The following is a 22801-nucleotide window of genomic DNA, read 5'->3' on the forward strand; positions in this document are numbered from 1 at the left end:
GCGCTGGACTGGATCACACGCGAGAGGACCTGGACTGATCCTCTCAGTGGGCACCGAGGCGTTTGATGAGGGACAGGATGAGAACATTTACTATGATGTTGAATTCAGTTTAAGGAGCTGCTGGCAGCTCCTGCAGCTCTTTCAGCTCCTGCAGCTCCTTCAGCCACGGACTGCAGGAGCTGCAGGAGCTCCGCTGCTGTCAGGCTGCAGAACAAACTGAGCTTGCAGTGGATCACAAAACACGTAATAAGTCTTTAAATACTTTAGCCACTTTAATCACGTCCAACTAGTGCAATATAAATACATTTAAATATGTTTTATTCCATCTGTATATTTAATATTTCTATTGTGGGTTATTTTTTCTTCTTTTTTAAACGGTGTATTTATATTAATTGGTTTTGATTTACTATGTGTGCACTGCTGCTGTAATCCTGCCATTTCACCACTGAGACTCTAATGAAGGATTATCTTATTTTATAACAAACTGAACACATCTGACAGGATGACGGTCAGAGAGGGGGATTGTGTGTAATTTACCCAAAACAACTATCCTACATGTTTGACCAGAGTTTATTAATACTCATAAGAATTCATCTTTAGCTGTATTTTCAAAATAATCCGACCGGCGGGAAATCAGCGGAACTGGCAACCTTAGCGAGCAGGTCCGGGTGCACACTTTGAGCACGACCCTGAACGAAGCAGCAACGAGCGACCTGACTGAGCAGAGCTATCAGACCCACCAGACTCCACTTGAGACGCGTTGGGAAAGGTATGGCTGTGCATGTCAGTGAGACTGTGGTCTGTAGTTTATAGTTTGTATACAGAACCGACAACACGTGTTGTCCCGAGTTATCCACATGGAGCCAGCGGACCGAGCTAATGCTAGCTGCTGGAGCTAGCGCCACACCCTGCTCCTGCGAACACCGTCGTCTGCGCACTTCACCTTCATACCTAATGTTGGCGACAGGCTCTCTCTCTCGGTGTGATTCGAAAATGCAGATATTATTTGTGTGTTGGTGTAAGGCTTCGTCTCGTTATCGATACTTGCCAAACGTTTCCAAAAATAATGTAGCACACTCGGCTAGCAAAGGAATGGGTAACGTTAGCAATGACTAGCGTTAGCTGCTAGGTTTGTTACAAAGCGTTAGCACAACCATAGCCCCGCGTTACCGCGCCACGTGGCGTTAGTTTATTGAATGCCGTTAGTTTAACGGCGGCGGTTAGTTTATTAACGGCGGCGTTAGTCTGATTTAATGGCGGTTAGTTTTGTTTAATGGCGGCGTTACGGCGAACACGAGGTCGGCTACGGCTCTGATGTCACGTGCTGGCCTGCAAGCTTTAGAAATGAAAGACACTGAAGATATTAAATACATCAATGTAATGTATTTGTACTACATTAATGTTAGATATTGTCCCACCAAGGAAAAGTTAACACTGGTCTAATAACTACAGCCTCTGAAAGTCCTCCATGTGTTTTCTAGGTGAACAAAATGGACGAGTGGAATGAAGAGGTAAGATGTTTGCTTAAGTCCAGCTTTGCTGTCCTGCTCAGCGGCCACACGGCCAACACGTGACTAAATGTACTGCTCTCTCCAGGGAGCCGGTGCTAGTACCACTGCAGGAAGCAGTTACTCCTCTAGTGAAGGTATGTACTGCTGGTATGCAAATGAATCACTGACAACTATTGGGACCAGTCGTTAAGCTTCTGTTGATGTGCAAACAAAGGGGACAGGCAACTATAATTATGTGTCTAAGTTAAGATAAATAGAAATATACTTTATTAATCCCCAACGGGAAATTTGTTATCATAGTAGTGCCCAACACTTTACAGACACCAAATGGAATAAACTAAACTAGGGTTGCAAAATTCCGGGAATATTCAAAGTTGGAAACTTTCCACAGTTGATATGTTGAGTGTTACTTCTGGAATATCATCTCTTGTTCTCTGAGTTCTGAGTGTGTACGTCTGAGTGGAGAGAACAAATTATGACGTTCAAACAAATCCTGTTTTCTGATTTTAAGTTTTCAGATTTTATTAAGATTTTTACACTGTGAATTTGCACTGCCAGTTCTGTTTTTGTAATAAAAGGTTGCAAATAATGCTTTAAAATTATTCAATTTATTTGGTTAATCAAAAAAATAATCAACCGATTAATCGATTATTAAAATAATCGTTAGTTGAAGCCCTAAAACGGAGAGTGCAAACTGCAAAGTATGGTGTATATGAAGTGCGTGAAGTGTAAATCAACACGAGTGAGCGTGTACAGTGGTTCATTGCACATGGTCCCCTTCAGGCACACAGGGAGGCTCCTGGAACACTGACCGTGGAGCTTATGGAGGCGGTAAGCATGGCTCGGTGAACAATGACCATTTTCTGCCCGAGAAAACATTGATGAACGTTTTCTATTTCTCTCCAGGTCGTGGTGGAAGAGGCCGGCCAGGAGGATTTAAAGGTTCGTTCTCGTGCATCTGGCATCATTTAACATTTCACTTAAATACCGTAATAATACCTTCGGTGGGTGTTCCCGTTGTGTCAAGTTAGTGCTGATGCTAGCGCCCTGTTTCCTGAGTCGGGCCGGGCCCCACTACCTTCGGTGGTTGTCGGGGAGCTAGCAGCAGCGCTAGCTGGCTAAAGCGGGGGGCTAGCGGGTACACCCACCAAAGGTAGTATCGGCTTGTAACCCGACTTTTTTACAGTAGAACAATTATGTCTCAATAAAATGATGGAATAACTGAAAGTCATCAATAAATTGGCATCATTTAAGAAACCGTTGGAGCAGCATCATCAGCAATACACTGATCAAAGTCAGCCAAGAATAAATGCATCAGTGAGCCCTTCAGCTGGCACAACGGGACTACCTTAGTCCTCTTGAAGTGTGCAGCATTTTTGGGAATCAATTATCAGAAATCAAATCAAATATTCCGTACCGTGCTTTTCTTTATGTATAATCACCTGAAACTAAGAAGCAAGATGTCTTTTTAGTTGTTTTTCCAGCATAGGCAGTGTACAGTTGCAGTGGACTAATTCTGCACTGTAGAAGCACAATGTGTGGTGTCGTTTGTTTTATACATGCTGAACTCTGGGCATTTTAGAATGATTGAATCTAATTTCTCATCTTTTGGTTTTGCAGGAGGTGATGAGATTGGGACTGGTAAGTGCAGTTTTGTTGCTAATTAGTGTTGCGCCGTCCTCGGTGCTACTGACACTGCAATTTGTTCTTTATAGATGGAGACGGCTGTAACGGCACGGCAGGAGAAAGAGGAGGCTTCAGAGGCAGAGGTGAGACCTGAACTGTCAACAAATAAATGATGGCTTTCCTGAGGGAAGAATTCAAACTTGGTAGTTGGGAGTAAATGTTGAAATACTTGTGAGCTCATGTTGTAATGCTGTCTTTACTGTAGAGTGGGGATGTACGGTTTATTGGTTGATAAAGTTCCAAAAATGATATTTTAAGAGCTTAATTGTGGCTGATAATGTGGGGCGTCACTGAGGATTTTTCAGCCTTCTGAACAGTATGAAGTGTCAATTTTCACATTTCTGGTCCAATTGAAAGGTTAAGTCTGTTAATGAAACGTGTCCTGACAGAGTGTTTGTTGTGTCAGGGCGCAGCAGAGGATTTGGCCGACAGGATCGTGGTACTGGTAATGTTTCCATGTTTGCTTGTGAGACCACTGGAATAACATGTACTCTGAGTGAAGCTGTCATTCCAGCTGACATGAACTGTCTTGATTTAACAGGACAGGATGACGATGGCGTTCATGAAAACGGTAGGTTTGTGTTCTTTTGTTGGTCCCACATGCACACAGTTGACTCTTGTATACTTGCATAGTATGTGTACACTAATAGTTCCGGTCTGGTTCTTTGTATTTCCATACGGTTTGTTCTGTACAGGGTTTAAAGGAGGAAGAGGCAGCAGAGGAGGTTTCCGACCGGGTATTTCTTGCTTCAGTCTCGTTCTAGGTGATGTAGCACTACTGTTGCACAAAGCTAATTTTCTGACATGTATTGCTGTGTTGAAGGTGGTGACCATGTTGCCAGAGGAGGCTTTGGAGGAGGTAAACAAGCACTCGCCTAACCTTTGATGGTTAACCCTCTAGTCTTTGTTTCTTGTTGGTGAATGTCTGGTGTGTCTTGTCTTTGCAGGCTACCGTGGGAAAGATGAGGAGACCTTTACTCATGGTTGTAATGTCTTTTCACGATTTCCTGATTTTATCCTTTTAACCCTCAGCCTTTTCACTAATGTGACTTCTCTGTCATACAGGAGAAGCTAAAGGCCCAGAAAAGGATGAAGGGGAGAGTGAAAGTAAGTTACTGAACTGTTGAATGTAACTCTCTTAATCAGTCCTGCAGGAGGACTAAACTTGTACCACGTGTGACCCACAGGACCAAGGGTCACATATGTTCCCCCAACCCTCCCTGAAGACGAAGACTCCATTTTCGCCCACTATGAGAGAGGCATCAACTTTGATAAGTATGATGACATAATGGTGGACGTCAGTGGATCCAACCCACCGCAGGCAATCATGGTAAGAAGTGCTACAAAGGTTTCAGTCATGAATTTCTATTTGCAGTTGCTGCTTCGGTCAGTGGTTCTCTGAAAGATGGGCAGCTAATTTTGTTGACTTAATTAATCTGGGGGAAAAAGGCCCAAACCACCCAATGGCAACATATATCAACTGTCCTGTAAAGCTGGTATGTGTTACATCTGTTGTATACGTTGTGTGTAGTCAGCTGTCAACAAGTCCAAACTTCTTCCTTCAGACCTTTGACGAGGCAGCATTGTGCGAGTCCCTGAGAAAAAACGTCAGCAAGTCTGGTTATGTGAAGCCGACCCCCGTGCAGAAGCACGGCATTCCCATCATCTCTGCTGCCAGAGATCTCATGGCCTGTGCCCAGACGGGCTCAGGGAAAACGGTGAGTTGAGAGGGACAGGCTCCACCGTCGAGTAGAATAGAAGCTACAAAAGGTGCCGATACCTGCATTGATTGTGACTTTACCACGCTGACTGACCGATGGAGCCGTTGTCAGCCCATTTAGCCAATGCCGAGATTAATATTTAAAATCTGAGATCTGAGCAAATAAAGAAACTATTATTATTTTCTTATTGATTTGAAATAAGTGTTTTCTGAAGTATTTAGTGTGAATTGAGTGTGACTGCATGTCCCTTCCAGGCTGCATTCCTGCTGCCCATCCTGCAGCAGCTAATGGCCGATGGGGTGGCAGCCAGTTTCTTCAGTGAACAGCAGGAGCCCGACGCCGTCATTGTGGCCCCGACCCGGGAGCTCATCAACCAGATTTACCTGGAGGCCAGGAAGTTTGCCTTTGGGTTTGTTGACACCGTGGCTTTAACGTGTTTCCCATGAGTTTAAGGTATCGTGAGCTCAGTGTGCTAATTCAAAGCCTCTGGCTGTTGTAGGACTTGTGTGCGTCCTGTTGTGGTCTATGGTGGAGTCAGCACTTCACACCAAATAAGGGACATCTTCAGGGGGTGCAATATTCTGTGTGGAACACCAGGGAGACTTCTGGATGTGATTGGAAGAGGAAAGGTAAAAACATGGAGTGTTTTCACTCGTACAGTCTTCAGTTGAAAGCTTGCACTGTAACCGGATGCGTGTGCTTCAGGTTGGCTTGAGTAAGGTGCGGTACTTGGTGCTGGATGAGGCTGACCGGATGTTGGACATGGGTTTTGAGCCAGACATGCGCCGCTTGGTGGGCAGCCCGGGAATGCCATCGAAAGAGAACCGCCAGACTCTGATGTTCAGTGCCACCTATCCTGAGGACATCCAGAGGTCTGCACATTCATCAACCGCGTGTTGTTCTGCAGGCGAGAGCTTGGCCTGTGTAAATGTGGAAGTGTGTTTTTGCAGACTGGCGGCTGACTTCCTCAAGACGGACTATTTGTTCTTGGCTGTTGGTGTGGTGGGCGGAGCCTGCAGCGACGTGCAGCAGACGTTTATCCAAGTCACCAAGTTTTCCAAGAGGGAGCAGCTCCTTGACATTCTCAAGACCACAGGTACACGTGTTGTAGCTGTTTCACCAGCCTCTTGGTGTCCAACGCAAATACAACTGAAATATAAACCAGATGAATAATTAAAACTCGTCGGCTAACACTAGATAAGAGATTGACGCTGCAAAGGCTGGACACAGGATTGATTGCAGCCGATCCATGTATCCACTCAAAAGTGTAAACTCTATAGAGGTGGCATTGTTTCATTTAGACATGGCACTCTGCAGCTCTTAGGACCAAACGTGGAACTTGTTCAGTCACAGAGGAGCATGACCTGGTGTTGGCCTTTATTTCAATGTTTTCGTCAGCCCAGCAGGGTGCTCTGTTGAAGAGAAGTCTGAGAGAAGGACTACTTCTCTTGTTTGGTCATTCAGTAAACATGAGTTTGTCTAATCTCTATTTTCAAGTCTTCCATACAGCGTGATGTTCATTGAGTAAATCGTGGTCCGTTCAGAGTTTAAAAATGACTCCAGACCAATGGGAGACATCTTGACGACTGCGTCCGCTCCTGATCTGCAGCTTGTCTGGTTTTGTAGGAACGGAGCGCACCATGGTCTTTGTGGAGACCAAGAGACAGGCTGATTTCATTGCCACTTACTTGTGCCAGGAGAAGGTCCTGACGACCAGCATTCACGGGTAAAAGGTGTCCAGTGAGGTCATTCTGGTCTGTACGTAGTCGTCTCAGGGTGCTGAGCACTGGTCTGCTGTCGACAGGGACCGGGAGCAGCGGGAGCGAGAGCAGGCTCTGGCAGATTTCCGCTTTGGCAGATGTCCGGTCCTGGTGGCCACCTCTGTGGCTGCCCGGGGCCTGGATATCCCAGATGTTCAGCATGTGGTGAACTTTGACCTCCCCAACAACGTTGATGAATATGTCCATCGCATTGGGAGAACTGGGCGTTGTGGAAACACTGGGAAGGCGGTGTCTTTCTATGATCCCGACACTGACGGCCAGCTGGCCCGCTCTCTTGTCACGGTCCTGTCCAAGGTGAGAAAGCCCCTTATCAGAAGTGTGCACAGGTAGGGAGTCCTTGAAGCAGTCAGTCATTGTTTCCATGTGTGGACTGAATGACAGGCCCAGCAGGAAGTGCCCCCATGGCTAGAGGAGTCTGCGTTCAGCTCTGGAGCCGCCGCCTTCAGCGGCCCTGGGAGGAGCTTTGCCTCCACAGACTCCAGGAAGGTAACCGATGGTGTTATTAGTGTTGATATGTTGGTGATGTCAGTGGAGCGGTGTCAAACGGTGTCCTCTGTCCTGCCATGTGTCCTCAGGGAGGAGCGTTCCAAGACACGGACATGAGGAGCCAGCCGGCTGCTCAGGCTGAGGAAGAGGAAGAATGGGAATAGAGAAGTTGTCGGCCATTCGACCGCACGCTGCATCGGCCTGACTTTCCTTTTCTTTTCAGGTGTTCTGCTTGTTGTAGTTTTATAAAAGTATTTTTGTTTGAAGATTAGACCAAGTTTAAAGATGTCCAGCGAGATTCTAACCAGGAAATGTGCGTATGTCTGGCACATTGTGATAACTGTTTTATTTTTTTTATATCAGCACTTCTCGAAGCATCGAACAGTGTTAAATAAGGACACGGTGTGTCTGACAAAGTCCAAACTTCAGGATGTCCTCTTACTGCTATATTTTGTTCCTTGTATGAAGATCACAAATAAATGCAAGTTTGTTCAAAGCAAAGCCTACTTTATCAGTCTCATATTGAAGGCAGTCCAGGAGTTGACTTATTCCCAAAGTGTGGGTCTGTTGAGTGAATGGATTTGTGTCGTACAGTAAGTCTGCTCCAGATGAATGGAAGTGAACCAGGAGTTAGTCCACCACGTCAGTCACCTGAGGCTCATAATGCCTAAGCAGGTAAAACACTGTCTACTACTAGACAATGTATTTATATTAGTGTAGACAAACTCAAGTGTCCAGCTGTGATCAGCTGGAGAACAGTTATTGGTTGATGGTTCCTCAGTGTCGGGTTTGATGAGTTTTTTTCAGTTTAGCCTGAAACATTGAGTCAAATCATCATTCTGGGCTATTTGTGACGTCAGAAGTGCAAAACATACTGACGCAAATAAGACAAGTGCCACACTGTATACATATAACATATTAGTATTATTACACTGATAAGTCAGTGTATTAATACAAAAGACAGTTATTGGTGTATTATTAATAATAAAGAGACAGAAGGTCTCTTCCTCCAGACACACAGGCTCATTTCACAGTCTGCACATGAAATAGATTAAGGTCTTTTATATTTCCACTATTTGGCCTGTCAGCTGACGGCTAAGTCCTACAACACCCATGAGCCTCTGCTGTAGGGAGAGGAAGTTGGTGAGTATAGGCTGCTTTATATTTGGATACAAATTGGATTAGGTGTAGGCCTACTTTAATATCCCATAAACACAACGGCTGCAAATAGTCCTTTTTGGTTGGAACATTCCTGAGGGAAAAAATCTGCATCTTTACTATTTACGTTTACTTGTTTTTATCCAAATTTTTATACTTTCACTTGTATAGTTCAATGTTCTTGTTGTGATTCCACCAGAACAAAGTCCTCGTTTGTACTAACTTACTTGGCAATTAAACGTTTCTGATTCTGAAATGACCGGAAGTACCTCAGTGGCCGCCATGATGCGGCGAGTTCTCTAAACGCAAAGGAAAGGAGCTTCATGCCTCCTAACTTAGCTCCTTTAGCTTAGGAACCACTGGACCTTCCTTAACGTGAGGAAAGGAGATAATGCAGACCCACAATCCCTTGCGGCGGCAACATTTAAAGTGACGTTTCATTCGGCCGTTCACGAGAACAAACGATCATGAGCGACATATGCGTAACTTGTAAATACTTTTAATAACCTGTTAAACCGGCTGGCAAACTACGAACGTTACGTTTATGTTGCTGAACACGGCTGTAAAGCGATGAAACTGCTGTAAAGCGATGAAACTGCTGTAAAGCGATGAAACTGCTGTAAAGCGATGAAACTGCTGTAAAGCGATGAAACTGCTGTAAAGCGATGAAACTGCTGTATTGATATTGGCCGCGTTTCCCAGATTCGTTAAGCGCTAAGAGCGTCTTAAAGGCTGGAGTTGGAGTTGGAGTTGCAGAAGTATAATTCAGAGGAGCGCTCTCAGCGCTGTGAAAGAAGGACGCGTTTCCCTGAGTCGTTCTTAGCTTAAGACGCTCTTTCACTAAGAAGGAAACGTAAGATCAGTCTGACCCACTCTTAACAGCCTTCTTAGCGACAAACGCTCACTGCAGCCGCGTCAGGGAAAGTTATATCTGACATTCAAAGTAATACTAAAACCATGCGTAATGAGGAATGTGCGCCCACAGCTACAGGACACTGACGCAAGAAAAATAGCATAAAAAAATAACGATATAAAAATAAAGAATTTGTTCTTGTAGCTACATAAATAAAATGAATCAGCATTACTATCACTCATTACGTTTTCACACACATTCGGCATCTGCATATGAGTTTACGTTAGTTATTAAAACATCAACAACCCTGTGGTATTCTGTAGATATCAGCAAGCTGACAGGTGTAACTGAACTCTGCTGAACCTCATCAAGAGAGGCTCCACGTCTAAAGGCGTTGCTGAAGTCCACGTGAGAGACACCACGGCTGCAATACGACATCGGGTTGGCTCATCTAGAAGCCAACCCGCTGCAGTGTTGCCCTCAGCCTGGTCTTTACGCATGGGGAGCTCCCTGGAGGTGGTGGGGGACGGCACCGGCCTCAGCAAGGCAGCGGGTTCACGTAGTGTGGCAGCGTGACACCGATCCTCCTGCGCCATGCGGACACACATCAGAATGCCACCACACGGGACGAGGTCCACCAGGTCCACCGTGGATTTCATGCCATGGCTGAGATCCCCCGATGATTGGTGTCGTGGATGGCACAAACACACACACACACACACACACACACACACACACACACACACACACACACACACACACACACACACACACACACGTAGCATAATTGCACGTGTTGTGTGTGATTTATGCGCTGATAAAGTGGTGGGTGATCGATTAACCTGGCATCGATTGATTTGGTTTCATCACCACGGCGGTGGACAGCTCCCACTAAGAGCGTCTTATGAAGCTTCTTTAGCGAGATCTTAAGAAGGCAGTTAAGAACGCGTCTGGGAAACACTCGTATCTTAGCGCTCCTTCTTAGAGAACCTTCTTAAGTCCTTAAGAACTATCAAATCTGGGAAACGCAGCCTTTGTCTCTCTGGTGTTGAGCTGCAGCTTCAGCCCTCATTCTTTTATTTTACTTTAGTTACAGAAGCTTTAATGAAAGAGTTAAACTGGTCGAGCTCTTCAGCCTGACTCTGTTTGTGATTATCATCTTTTTAATCAACTACTTTGTTACATTACAATGAAGCACTATCAAGTTGTGTTTTGTATACTACTGTCTGCATATTTTTATGATCAGACTATAATCTGCATATAAACCATAACAACATAAATGGATATGAGACACACATATGACACACATCGTTAGTGGGATATTTAATTCAACAGGATTGAAACTGAACAGAAACAGTTTAGTAGCTTTGTACTCTGTGTAAAACCCCATGTTTTCACTTATATATTCCATCGTTAATTTCTATTCCAACCTCGTTAATAAAGTAATATATGAAGCGGGTTGTTTAATCGTCTGCATGACGCAACATTAAGAACACACATGAAGTATTGAAGATGCTTATTGTGGTGCAGATGGACTACAACGTTGGAGTTTCACCGCTGCAGACAGACTGACGTCACTAACATCGCGATTCGTGATTATTTGACTATTCGACCGCAGCCTGCGTCTCCATGAAAAACGGGAAATGTCCAGAACGGGACGCCGTACCGTGGCGTTTCAAGCCTTCCGGGTCCTGCAGCCCCGCCCACCGCCTTCATAGTCATTTTGATTGGTCAGCTTCACGCTGTCCGTTTCAAACCACCGGAAGTAGCAGAAATGAAACGGAGCCACGCACGAAAAAGAGGCTGTTGTTGACAACACAGCGCAGAGCAAAGGCGCAGTAGCTCAGCATGAAAGGAAGCGCCAAAAGCAAGGTAAGACCACGGTCTCCGGGTCACAGTCTGCGGGGAAGACGACTCAAGTCCACCATGAAGCTCGAGCGACCCCGCTGCTGGCCCAGCGCTCTGGCTCTGGAGCGCTAGCTTGACGGAGAGGACGGCAGTGTACCCGCTAAACAAATAATGATCATGTCAGCAGTTTAGACACAGCACTCTACTTTAGGACGTATGATACACGTATGACTTTAGGACTGTCTGAGACCAGGACTATTAGAGACCACTATGAGAGACCAGGACTGTTAGAGACCAGGACTGTCGGAGACCAGGACTGGCTGTAGACCTGATGCGGGAAGGTTCACATGTTTCAGGACTTGGTGGCTTTGACCTGCAGGTGGTGACATCAGGGAGGCTGACCGGAGGAGTCAAAGGACAGCTGTGCAGGAGACGGTGAGTCCACTGGCCTTTAGTCCCTCTTCAGTCCCCCTAACACTGAATTCATTGTCACACTGGGCTCCTGTAACTGTGCTGACAGAGTGACTCCAGATCCAGGACCCGCCTGCCCTGAACCCGCCTACTCTCTGTACTCCACATCCACACAGCCTGAAGAGCAGGTACCTGATCCGCACTCGGGCCAATAGAGGCGGGCTGCTGTGTCATGGAGACCACCTGGACTTGATTCAAGTGTTCTGTCCCCGCAGGTCTCTTCTCTCCATAAGGGTCTGGACCGGTGTGCTGCCTTGCTCACGGACATCCTTCAGGCTGAGCCGGCAGGTGAGAGGACTCTCCAGAGCAGTAAGGCTCCAGCGCTGTGTCTCTTGGTGCTGCTTGTAAACTGTCAGGACGAGCACTTCAAACTGCAATAGGACACACAGTCCAACACAATGAGTTACATTTCATGACACCGACAACACAAAGATTCAGAGAAAAGTGGTCAACATTCATTTTCATAGTTAATTCTTCTCCTGAAGATTTCACACTTTTCTCTGCGTTATATCTGACGTGTATCCTGTTTAATATCATATTTAGCATAATAATAACACATGAATATGTAACCATGTTGACTGTTCTGTCACAGCACAAAGGCTCTCAGTTCTGATGGAGTCTTTCCAGCCTGTTCCATGCTGACCTACATGTTAACCCCTACAGGCCTTCATGAGCTACATGTTAACCCCTACAGGCCTTCATGAGCTACATGTTAACCCCTACAGGCCTTCATGAGCTACATGTTAACCCCTACAGGCCTTCATGAGCTACATGTTAACCCCTACAGGCCTTCATGAGCTACATGTTAACCCCTACAGGCCTTCCCAGAGCAGTGAAGGGGGTAGCAGCCAGACCGACCCCACAGAGCTCCTTCGGGAAGAAAACCATCAGGAACACAAAGACGTGTGCGTATGCGTTTGTGTGTTTCATTGATCTGCCGGTGTGAGAAGGAGGACGTGATGTCATTGTCTTATAGTTCATTTGCAAAATGTCAAATTGAATGATACTTATAGCAGCAGTGACAGCTTTTTGTTTTTGGACTGTTTCTCCCACAAACTAATACAGTAAGCTGCTAACTATGAAGGTCACGCTCTGAAGGACATGTTGGTAGAGACACATTGAGTAGTAGAGCTACTGACTAAAGGTAATACTTTGAAGGACTGTGGTACGTTGGTACCTTTTGGGAGGTTTGTATGTTTACTTTTAATTTAAGTGACCGTCTCCGTATGGTTTTGGGTGGAGAACATCTTACAAAAAGTTGCAGCTCCAATGTGAACGCAGAGTGCCACAGTCCTCTATTTGCACTACTGTTGATACCTGTTCCCTTTGTCCTCCAGACCAGAGGGGGCGCCAGCCAGTCCAACCTGTACCAGGCACCACCACTCGTGCTGTGAAGCTCCACCCACCTAAGAACCAGACCTTTATCCCTCCACCTGAGAACCAGACCACCATCCCTCCACCTAAGAACCAGACCTTCATCCCTCCACCTGTGAACCAGACCTCCATCCCTCCACCTGTGAACCAGACCTCCATCCCTCCACCTGTGAACCAGACCTCCATCCCTCCACCTGTGAACCAGACCTCCATCCCTCCACCTAAGAACCAGACCACCATCCCTCCACCTAAGAACCAGACCTCCATCCCTCCACCTGTGAACCAGACCTCCATCCCTCCACCTGTGAACCAGACCTCCATCCCTCCAGCCCAGAAACAGTGTGATGGTGATAGCGAAGAGGAGGAGTTTGTTCCTGTGAGAGACCTCGCTGTCAGACAGTCGGGTACCTTAAAGAAGTCCAGCATGCAGTTGGATGAAGTCCTTCAGGACTCACACAGCAGAGAGGACTGCAGTGCAGAGACAGACGTGGAAGTAAAGACAGTTCAGTATCTGCTTGGAGAACTCAAGGCTCTGATTGCTGGACAAGGTAACCTGTCAGTCAGTCCAAAATGTATGGAATATATTATCAACATGTCTCAGGTGTGTGTGTGTGTGTGTGTGTGTGTGTGTGTGTGTGTGTGTGTGTGTGTGTGTGTGTGTGTGTGTGTGTGTGTGTGTGTGTGTGTGTGTGTGTGTGTGTGTGTGTGTGTGTGTGTTGCAGGCAGTGTAGCAGAGAGGCTGCTCAGTCGTCTGGAGCAGACGGTGTCTTCAGCTTTGATGGGTGCTGGTAGTTCAAACATCTGGACTGAACCAGAACCGCTGTCACTTCACAGCCAGAACACTCAGCTTCACAGGTACTGAACAGAAACCCTCACTGGGCCACAACGAGTCCATTTATCTCTACAGCCCTGATTCAGATCAGGAAAAATGGAGGACCTTTCTGGTAGAGGGATCCCTCTCACGGGACCAACATAAGTACACACACACACACACTGCAGATGTAAAACAAGTAACACAACCAGCATTTCACTCACAAGATGCCCGTGACCCTCTGAGTGAAAGGCGTCGTCGGTAAATCCCCCAGAAAGTCTGTTTCTGATGCTTCAGTCTGAGCTTCCAGCTTTTTCTCCTCCTTTCATTGACAGAAGTCACGCTGTGCCACCGACCAATCACACGTCCACTTCATTTCTCAGGCGCTGCGCCTCAAAGAACACGCCCAGCTAGTCAAACTAAAGATGTGATTGGTTGAAGTCCGTGACAATCAACCACAACGTCCACTCCTCGTGTACTTTAAACTGCAAAGGGTTAAACTGCTTTGATCCCATAGAGACACAGGAGGAAAAATGTGATTGGATGAAAGCTTCTCCTTCAAACCAGCTGCAGGCAGAGCAACAGAGGAAGACAGGAGCTGTGACACGAGGAAATAATTGATCGTGAAAAATAATTATCATACAGGTCGTGTATTTGTTAAAACTGATATAACTTTGTAATTCTGTTTAGGCCAGCAGAGAAGGCTTACTGTGTGTGTGTGTGTGTGTGTGTGTGTGTGTGTGTGTGTGTGTGTGTGTGTGTGTGCTTGTGTGTGTGTGAGGACTCCTAACCAGCAGTTGCAGCAGAGCGGGGCAGCAGACCCCTGTCAGAAGCTGCAGCTGCTCCGTTACTCACAAGGTAAGCCTGAGTGTGTTTCTGTGGTTGTGTGAAGTTCTCCCTCAGGACTGAAGCATCCTGTGTGTCTCCACAGTGTTGCCTCTGCAGGAGGAGCTCGCACAACTACGGAAAGCTCTGAAGGACACACAGAGCCGGCTGACTGACAGAGAGGCAGAAAATGCACTCATCCAAGCAGGTTCAGATCTGTGTGACCTGTACTGTGACCGCACATCTGTACTGTGACCGCACATCTGTACTGTGACGCACATCTGTACTGTGACCGCACATCTGTACTGTGACGCACATCTGTACTGTGACGCACATCTGTACTGTGACGCACATCTGTACTGTGACGCACATCTGTAATCCTTCTGGCTTAGCGAGCGGGTTAAAGTTTAGTCAGTTAACGGGTTAAAGTTTAGCGGGCGAGCGGGTTAAAGTTTGGCGAGCGGGTTAAAGCTTGGCGAGCGGGTTAAAGCTTGGCGAGCGGGTTAAAGCTTGGCGAGCGGGTTAAAGCTTGGCGAGCGGGTTAAAGCTTGGCGAGCGGGTTAAAGCTTGGCGAGCGGGTTAAAGCTTGGCGAGCGGGTTAAAGCTTGGCGAGCGGGTTAAAGCTTGGCGAGCGGGTTAAAGCTTGGCGAGCGGGTTAAAGCTTGGCGAGCGGGTTAAAGCTTGGCGAGCGGGTTAAAGCTTGGCGAGCGGGTTAAAGCTTGGCGAGCGGGTTAAAGCTTGGCGAGCGGGTTAAAGCTTGGCGAGCGGGTTAAAGCTTGGCGAGCGGGTTAAAGCTTGGCGAGCGGGTTAAAGCTTGGCGAGCGGGTTAAAGCTTGGCGAGCGGGTTAAAGCTCGGCGAGCGGGTTAAAGCTTGGCGAGCGGGTTAAAGCTTGGCGAGCGGGTTAAAGCTTGGCGAGCGGGTTAAAGCTTGGCGAGCGGGTTAAAGCTCGGCGAGCGGGTTAAAGCTTGGCGAGCGGGTTAAAGTTTGGCGAGTGGAATGATGTAAAAGCGCTCGTCAAAGTAAATCACACACAGCTGTTGCGTGTGGAGGTCATTGGCGCTCTGACAGTGACTTGCCTTCATGTGTGTGTTCAGACTTGGAGGCCACCAGAAGCAGGTTGCTGCACAGTGAGCGAGAGAAGAGAGAGTTGTCTTCACTCGCCCAGCGAAGACTGGAAGACATAGGAAACCTGAATAGGTGTGTGTGTCTCTGTACATCAGTGTGTGTGTGTGTGTGTGTGTGTGTGTGTGTGTGTGTGTGTGTGTGTGTGTGTGTGTGTGTGTGTGTGTGTGTGTGTCTGTACATCAGTGTGTGTGTGTGTGTGTGTGTGTGTGTCTCTGTACATCAGTCTGTGTGTGTGTGTGTGTGTGTCTGTACATCAGTGTGTGTGTGTCTCTGTACATTAGTGTGTGTGTGTGTCTCTGTACATTAGTGTGTGTGTGTGTGTGTGTCTCTGTACATCAGTGTGTGAGTGTGTGTCTCTGTACATTAGTGTGTGTGTGTGTGTGTGTCTCTGTACATTAGTGTGTGTGTGTGTATGTGTCTCTGTACATCAGTGTGTGTGTGTGTGTCTCTGTACATCAGTGTGTGTGTGTGTGTGTCTCTGTACATTAGTGTGTGTGTGTGTGTCTCTGTACATTAGTGTGTGTGTGTGTGTCTCTGTACATTAGTGTGTGTGTGTGTCTCTGTACATCAGTGTGTGTGTGTGTCTCTGTACATTAGTGTGTGTGTGTGTGTGTGTCTCTGTACATCAGTGTGTGTGTGTGTGTGTGTGTGTGTGTGTCTCTGTACATTAGTGTGTGTGTGTGTCTCTGTACATTAGTGTGTGTGTGTGTCTCTGTACATCAGTGTGTGTGTGTCTCTGTACATTAGTGTGTGTGTGTGTGTGTGTCTCTGTACATCAGTGTGTGTGTGTGTGTGTGTGTGTGTGTGTCTCTGTACATCAGTGTGTGTGTGTGTGTGTGTGTGTGTGTGTGTCTCTGTACATTAGTGTGTGTGTGTGTGTGTGTGTGTCTCTGTACATCAGTGTGTGTGTGTGTGTGTGTGTCTCTGTACATCAGTGTGTGTGTGTGTGTGTGTGTCTCTGTACATCAGTGTGTGTGTGTGTGTGTGTGTGTGTCTCTGTACATCAGTGTGTGTGTGTGTGTTTCTCTGTACATTAGTGTGTGTGTGTGTGTGTCTCTGTACATCAGTGTGTGTGTGTGTGTGTGTGTGTGTGTCTCTGTACATCAGTGTGTGTGTGTGTGTGTGTGTGTGTGTGTCTCTGTACATTAGTGTGTGTGTGTGTGTGTGTCTCTGTACATCAGTGTGTGTGTGTGTGTGTGTCTCTGTACATCAGTGTGTGTGTGTGTGTGTGTGTGTCTCTGTACATCAGTGTGTGTGTGTGTGTGTGTGTGTGTGTGTCTCTGTACATCAGTGTGTGTGTGTGTGTGTGTGTGTGTGTGTGTGTGTCTCTGTACATTAGTGTGTGTGTGGTCGCTCTCTGTCCCACATGAAACCTCGTCTTCTCTCGGCTTCAGGATTCTTCAGGGTCACGATTCTTCCAAGCGTCCTCCAGGTGTTGACGGCTCCGTGTCAGACACCGAACAGCGTTTTGACCAGCTCAGACCAGATCCAGCAGAGCCCCCCTCCGACCGCATCGCCCAGTTTCTGATGTCTCTCGGTCAGCTAGAGCCCACTCCCACTGAGCAGGTGTGTGAAGCTGCAGAGCGAGAGCAGAAGCCCCTGAGGGCCACGGGGTCACACCCTGAGGTCACACCTGGAGACCAGATGGCTCACCTGGACCCATCACGTTGTCTACAGGGAGTCCCGTCACGAGTGCAGGGCGGGCGTCCGTCCCGGTGGGACGTGGAATCGGTGTGGTCCGATCGGAGCGCGAGGTCGGGCGCCACCTTTGACACCAGAGACGAGGTGGCGTTCAGGAAAGGCCTGGCAGCTCTGGATGCCAGCATAGCCAATCTGCAGAGGACTATTCACCTGGATCTGGGGAGGTGAAATGGGTTTCATATGATTTGTAATGTTGATCTACTTCCCCCTGACGGACACGGTTCAGTAGCAGCCCGGTTGGTTCCCACCGAGGTCCGAGACCAGCGGACGTCCATGTTGACGGACAGGCCATCATGTGTTCAGGGGCTAATAATCTGTCCCTGTGTTTGTCTTTTGACTTGACATAAACATTTAAACTGGAATAGACTTTTGTTTGTATCTTGTTTGTAAAGTCTGGAATAAACTGGCGAGTGTCTGATTGAAAGCTTTCCCTTGAGTACTGGCCTGACGGGACACACAGCAGAAACCTGACCTATGTGATGATGGAGCAGTACGGTCTGAAGTGTTTTTAAAGGAAAATAAATTGAAACATGACAAATCACTCATTACTTTGTACCATTTTGTTTTTATATAAAACTGCAAAACCTGGTTTAATAGCAAACAGCCCAGTATAAAACCACAAGGTGGCGTACAAAAAGAGTCAGAAATAAGCAACAAAGAACATGTTCCCTTTGGCAGGTCGAGGCGTGTCAGAGCCATGATGGAGGGGAGGAAACCATGACCAATCGCTGAGGACGAGTGGAGCTTGAAAGGGAACCAATGGGCCTCCTAGAAACTGTGATGTCACACGGGGCAGACCCTCAACACATGATTACTGGAGGGTTTTGATGGCACGCTGCAACTTAGCACAAAGCTATCTATGACACTGTTCAACAATGTTGGTTAGCTAGTCAGCACTGGACCCCCGAGTCAGCTGGGTGAACTCCAGTTATGACAGTATGGACACCGGGCACCTCCCTGAGGACCATGGGACCTGAACCCAGGACGTGTGGTCAGGGACCTTAAACTCAACCGTGCCAACAGCTGCTGAGCTACGATGCATTTCTAATTGGACCATGTGTTGGGAAGCAGATTACGCTGGTCCTGTGTCCTCAGTCCTGGTACAGGCGGGTGCTTCCCGCCACAGCCTGCCTGTGACCTGGCTCGGCCTGGATGCCGCCCCCGTAGTCGCTGAGCTCCTCCGCCGTGTCCCCGAAGCCGTGGTAGTGTCCGTAGTGCAGGAAGTCCCTGCAGTCTGCTCCGGTCAGCGCCCGCCGGGCCGGCCGGTGGGACACGCAGCTGCTGGGACTGCCGGTCAGATGCAGGGAGCCGCACATGTCGGCAGAAGAGCGCCGAGCAGCCTGCTGATTGGCTGGGAGGGAGAACGGGGCGGGGCTTCTGGGCGACTCATCACGAGGGTCGATGGGGGCGGCTGGTTTTACAAAGAAAGCGGTTAATGTTACGTTGTGTCATCAAGTCATGAACCCACAGTGGAGCTCCAGACCCACCTGAGTCTGCTTCCTGTGAAGCCTCCATGCCCTCCGGCTCCTCACCGCTCTGCACATCTGGAGAGGAGGAGAGAAGTCACAGCTGACATGTCTCATGCTGGAGGAGCTACCTGGACCCTGAACTACAGCACACACACACCTGTTACTGGTTACATTTCACCAAATGGAAGATGACGCTTTAATAATCTGCAGCATCAAATGACAACTGAAACCTTGAACAGATGTGAAGTAACTCTGAAGTAAGTCCTGTGTTCCCATGATGCATCGCTTTCTCTCTTTGTTGTGTCACTTATAAGTTTCATGAGCTGGTCTTACTGTCGCCTCCCCGGGCTTTCTTTATGTGACCCGGGTCCTCGCCGCTCAGCAGCCTCTTCCTGCTCAGCGGGCCCTGGCCACACGGGGCGCTGGTTCCAGTCCCATGCAGCAGCAGCTGCTTTCTGGTTTTGGAGATGAAGCTGAAACAGTCGAGGAAGCCGTGGGCGTGGGCCAGGTCTGCTGCTGTCTGCCCACTGGCATTCCTGAGGCTGGACCAGAAGACAGAGTGGTTCAGGTCTGGCCCACACACAGGACACATGAAGAGGCTTCAGAGCCGACAGCTGACAGGCCAGTGCTGGGCCGTCAGTGAGTTCTGCCTTGCTAATGTGTGTCTCTAAACCAGACCACACTTCAGGTCACCATGTCTGTCCAGTACTTGTATGAAAGCTGCCATGAACCCTTGAAACGCGTTAAAGCACCAACAGAGCGGATTCAGTTGAGCGCGTTGATTCCTTTAGGAAACCAGAACCACGGCTGCAGCGTGCTGCTCTGAGCTGCAGGACAGATGGATGTGAGCTCTGGGTCTCACAGTACTTACTGGGCTTGAGCCCCCGCCAGCAGCAGGACCTGGATACACTCCAGGCTCCCTGAGCGGGCCGCCTTGTGGAGGGGAGCCTCGCCCACGAAGTCCTGCAGACACAACGTCACAGCTTTAGAGAAGGTCCCAGCACATGGGGGCTTCCTCAGAACCAGTGTGTGTGCCCTCAGTCCACCTTCTGGAGACCAGACCCAGAGGAACCACAGCCATGTTCATTCATGACGGCTCTCTGCCAGAGAGTACAGGGCTCTAGTACCGGGGCCCTGGTGTATATATACATGTGTGTTGGCATGAGGGTTACCTGTTGGCATGTCACCTGTTGGCATGAGGGTTACCTGTTGGCATGTCACCTGTTGGCATGAGGGTTACCTGTTGGCATGTCACCTGTTGGCATGAGGGTTACCTGTTGGCATGTCACCTGTTGGCATGAGGGTTACCTGTTGGCATGTCACCTGTTGGCATGAGGGTTACCTGGCTGTTGGCGTGGGCTCCGGCCTGAGTTAGCCACAGCACACACTGAGGATGGCCTCCAAACGCTGCCGTGTGCGTGGGCGTCTGGTTGAAGCGGCTGGTCCCGGTGTTCACCTCACAGCCCATCTGCACCAGGAGCACCACGCAGTCCAGCTGGGGGAGGGACAGACACAGAGGAGTCCATGAACGCCTCACAGCAAAGACACAGAGGAGTCCATGAACGCCTCACAGCAAAGACACAGAGGAGTCCATGAACGCCTCACAGCAAGACACAGAGGAGTCCATGAACGCCTCACAGCACAGACACAGACGAGTCCATGAACGCCTCACAGCAAAGACACAGACGAGTCCATGAACGCCTCACAGCAAAGACACAGAGGAGTCCATGAACTCCTCACAGCAAAGACACAGAGGAGTCCATGAACGCCTCACAGCAAAGACACAGACGAGTCCATGAACTCCTCACAGCAAAGACACAGAGGAGTCCATGAACGCCTCACAGCAAAGACACAGAGGAGTCCATGAACGCCTCACAGCAAGACACAGAGGAGTCCATGAACGCCTCACAGCAAAGACACAGAGGAGTCCATGAACGCCTCACAGCAAAGACACAGAGGAGTCCATGAACTCCTCACAGCAAAGACACAGAGGAGTCCATGAACGCCTCACAGCAAAGACACAGAGGAGTCCATGAACGCCTCACAGCAAGACACAGAGGAGTCCATGAACGCCTCACAGCAAAGACACAGAGGAGTCCATGAACGCCTCACAGCAAAGACACAGACGAGTCCATGAACGCCTCACAGCAAAGACACAGAGGAGTCCATGAACGCCTCACAGCAAAGACACAGAGGAGTCCATGAACGCCTCACAGCAAAGACACAGACGAGTCCATGAACGCCTCACAGCAAAGACACAGACGAGTCCATGAACGCCTCACAGCAAAGACACAGACGAGTCCATGAACGCCTCACAGCAAAGACACAGACGAGTCCATGAACGCCTCACAGCACAAAGAGCTGCTGCTAGACCCCACAGGAGCCTCTCGGAGAGGCCTGGAGATCAGGACTAGTCAGAGTCTTCGTAGACTTCTGTAGAGTTTTAACAGTTTAGTTTGTCTGAGTTTAACTGCACATGTATAATAAAGAAATGTTTAAAGTGTACATTACAATGCAAAGGTGACATATGATGATTAATAAGGGATATTATGAAGGATGTGTAATTGTATGCATAAGAAGGTCACTGTATGTGTTTTCGTATTACTGTAGTAGTAAGAGTGTTATTGCATGTGTTAGAATTGTGTTACTGTAGCTTTAAGAGGTAGTCCTTGCATTCTTTGGTCCAGCGAAGAGAGACTTTAAGGACGGGAACTTTGGTCGTGCAAACTCATTTTTGGTGACTTTGTTTTTGGCTGAAGTGTAACTCTGAGTAACTCTGCCCGAGACAGAGCAGCTGCTCTGGAGAAATGTTTTCAGGTGTGAATGAGGAGAGACTAACATTGGAGGCCTGACGGCCTGAGACTGCAGAGTATTTAACACGAGCAGAGCGTGTCCTGAGGCCCTGCAGGAGATGGATAACTGTTGCAGTCTGTGGATTCTGCAGAGATGTACAGGACCTTGATCAAGGTTTTGCTGAACTGCCATCACCTTTTATTAAATATTTTGTATTAACTCATTGGATTGTGGACTTTACTCCTCGACCACCTGGGACTCGAGACATATCTTTCCTCTTCCTGAGGACTCTGGTCCTCCAGCTGGTCTGTGTCAGCCTGCAGGAGGCGCGCGTCTGGGGGCGGAGCCTGATAGCTATACTCTACTGGAACCAATAGAAATGCTGCAGCCCGTGACGTCTTCCTTATTGATTTTTTAAAGAAAACTTTATTGTACAGTTACAATCAGTCAACGTAAAACGGCGGGCTTCACTCCCGTGAACCATGAAGCTTCATAAACGGGTCAAGTGGACTACAGTCACATGAACCCTGAAGCTTCATAAACGGGTCAAGTGGACTACAGTCACATGAACCATGAAGCTTCATAAACAGAACAAGTGGACTACAGTCACATGAACCATGAAGCTTCATAAACAGAACAAGTGGACTACAGTCACATGAACCATGAAGCTTCATAAACAGAACAAGTGGACTACAGTCACATGAACCCTGAAGCTTCATAAACGGGTCAAGTGGACTACAGTCACATGAACTTCTCGTTACCACTAGATGAGCAAGAACCTCCAGGCGGGTCCAGCCTGCCGCAGCGGTCCAGAGGCAGCCTACCTGTCCGTAGTGAGCAGCCCAGTGTAAAGGGCTCCATCCGTATTTCGAGTCCTCCTCAGCCAGGTGAGCCGGGTCTGAGAGCTGCCGGCTCAGGGAGACCAGCGCGCCCACGTCTCCGTCCCGACATGCGCAGTGGACGGGGAACCGGCTGGAGAACAGCTCGTCCCCGAACACGTCGAGTCCTCGTCCCTCCGACATGAGACTGTCTAACCGGACCCGGTCCCGGTCCCACGGAGCAGACCCACACGGTTCAAACACAAAGGAAGAGCTCAGCTTCTCTTCGCGGGGGGAGAATCACAAAACCCGGACTGGAGTTTGCCGTGAGACCGGGATCAGGAGCGCCAGGCTTCTGGGCTCAGGACC

The 22801-nt window shown here is 48.4% G+C and overlaps 3 protein-coding genes across 7 annotated transcripts; 2 read left to right on the forward strand and 1 right to left on the reverse strand.

Moving 5' to 3' along the window:
• Nucleotides 1-625: 625 nt before the first annotated feature.
• ddx4 (DEAD (Asp-Glu-Ala-Asp) box polypeptide 4) lies at nt 626-7686 on the forward strand. 4 transcript variants are annotated; one of them, XM_068590201.1, is made up of 23 exons: nt 626-769; nt 1482-1511; nt 1597-1645; nt 2295-2342; nt 2418-2453; nt 3132-3152; nt 3227-3280; nt 3604-3642; nt 3739-3768; nt 3893-3934; nt 4021-4056; nt 4145-4180; nt 4263-4304; nt 4385-4527; nt 4763-4915; nt 5173-5327; nt 5418-5547; nt 5624-5790; nt 5869-6014; nt 6545-6644; nt 6723-6993; nt 7081-7185; nt 7275-7686. In XM_068590201.1, exons 2-23 carry the CDS (start codon nt 1491-1493, stop codon nt 7347-7349), a joined length of 1899 nt encoding a protein of 632 aa, XP_068446302.1. In that variant the 5' UTR covers nt 626-769; nt 1482-1490; the 3' UTR covers nt 7350-7686. The 4 variants fall into 4 exon arrangements, with proteins under 4 accessions (XP_068446302.1, XP_068446303.1, XP_068446301.1 ...); XM_068590202.1 differs by lacking the exon at nt 626-769 and adding an exon at nt 958-980; XM_068590200.1 differs by lacking the exon at nt 626-769 and adding an exon at nt 1135-1377 and having other exon boundaries at nt 3604-3636.
• Nucleotides 7687-10950: 3264 nt separating this feature from the next.
• Nucleotides 10951-17893, forward strand: LOC137794030 (uncharacterized). Of its 2 annotated transcripts, XM_068590576.1 has the most exons (12): nt 10951-11068; nt 11424-11479; nt 11565-11643; nt 11731-11803; nt 12334-12420; nt 12853-13437; nt 13612-13744; nt 14482-14558; nt 14632-14733; nt 15621-15723; nt 17046-17217; nt 17329-17893. In XM_068590576.1, exons 1-12 carry the CDS (start codon nt 11045-11047, stop codon nt 17518-17520), a joined length of 1683 nt encoding a protein of 560 aa, XP_068446677.1. In that variant the 5' UTR covers nt 10951-11044; the 3' UTR covers nt 17521-17893. The 2 variants fall into 2 exon arrangements, with proteins under 2 accessions (XP_068446677.1, XP_068446676.1); XM_068590575.1 differs by having other exon boundaries at nt 17046-17893.
• A 4-nt stretch (nt 17894-17897) lies between these two features.
• Nucleotides 17898-22731, reverse strand: LOC137794031 (ankyrin repeat domain-containing protein 10-like). The gene is made up of 6 exons (XM_068590577.1): nt 22439-22731; nt 20164-20316; nt 19693-19784; nt 19155-19363; nt 18840-18896; nt 17898-18763 (listed from the first exon to the last, which is right to left on the reverse strand). Exons 1-6 carry the CDS (start codon nt 22634-22636, stop codon nt 18444-18446), a joined length of 1029 nt encoding a protein of 342 aa, XP_068446678.1. The 5' UTR covers nt 22637-22731; the 3' UTR covers nt 17898-18443.
• Between the last annotated feature and the right edge of the window lie 70 nt (nt 22732-22801).

The sequence above is a fragment of the Clinocottus analis genome, unplaced genomic scaffold (genome assembly GCF_023055335.1).
Source record: "Clinocottus analis isolate CAN_PGR_092001 unplaced genomic scaffold, fCliAna1.0.p SCAF_24, whole genome shotgun sequence".
Taxonomy (NCBI): Eukaryota; Metazoa; Chordata; class Actinopteri; order Perciformes; family Cottidae; genus Clinocottus; species Clinocottus analis.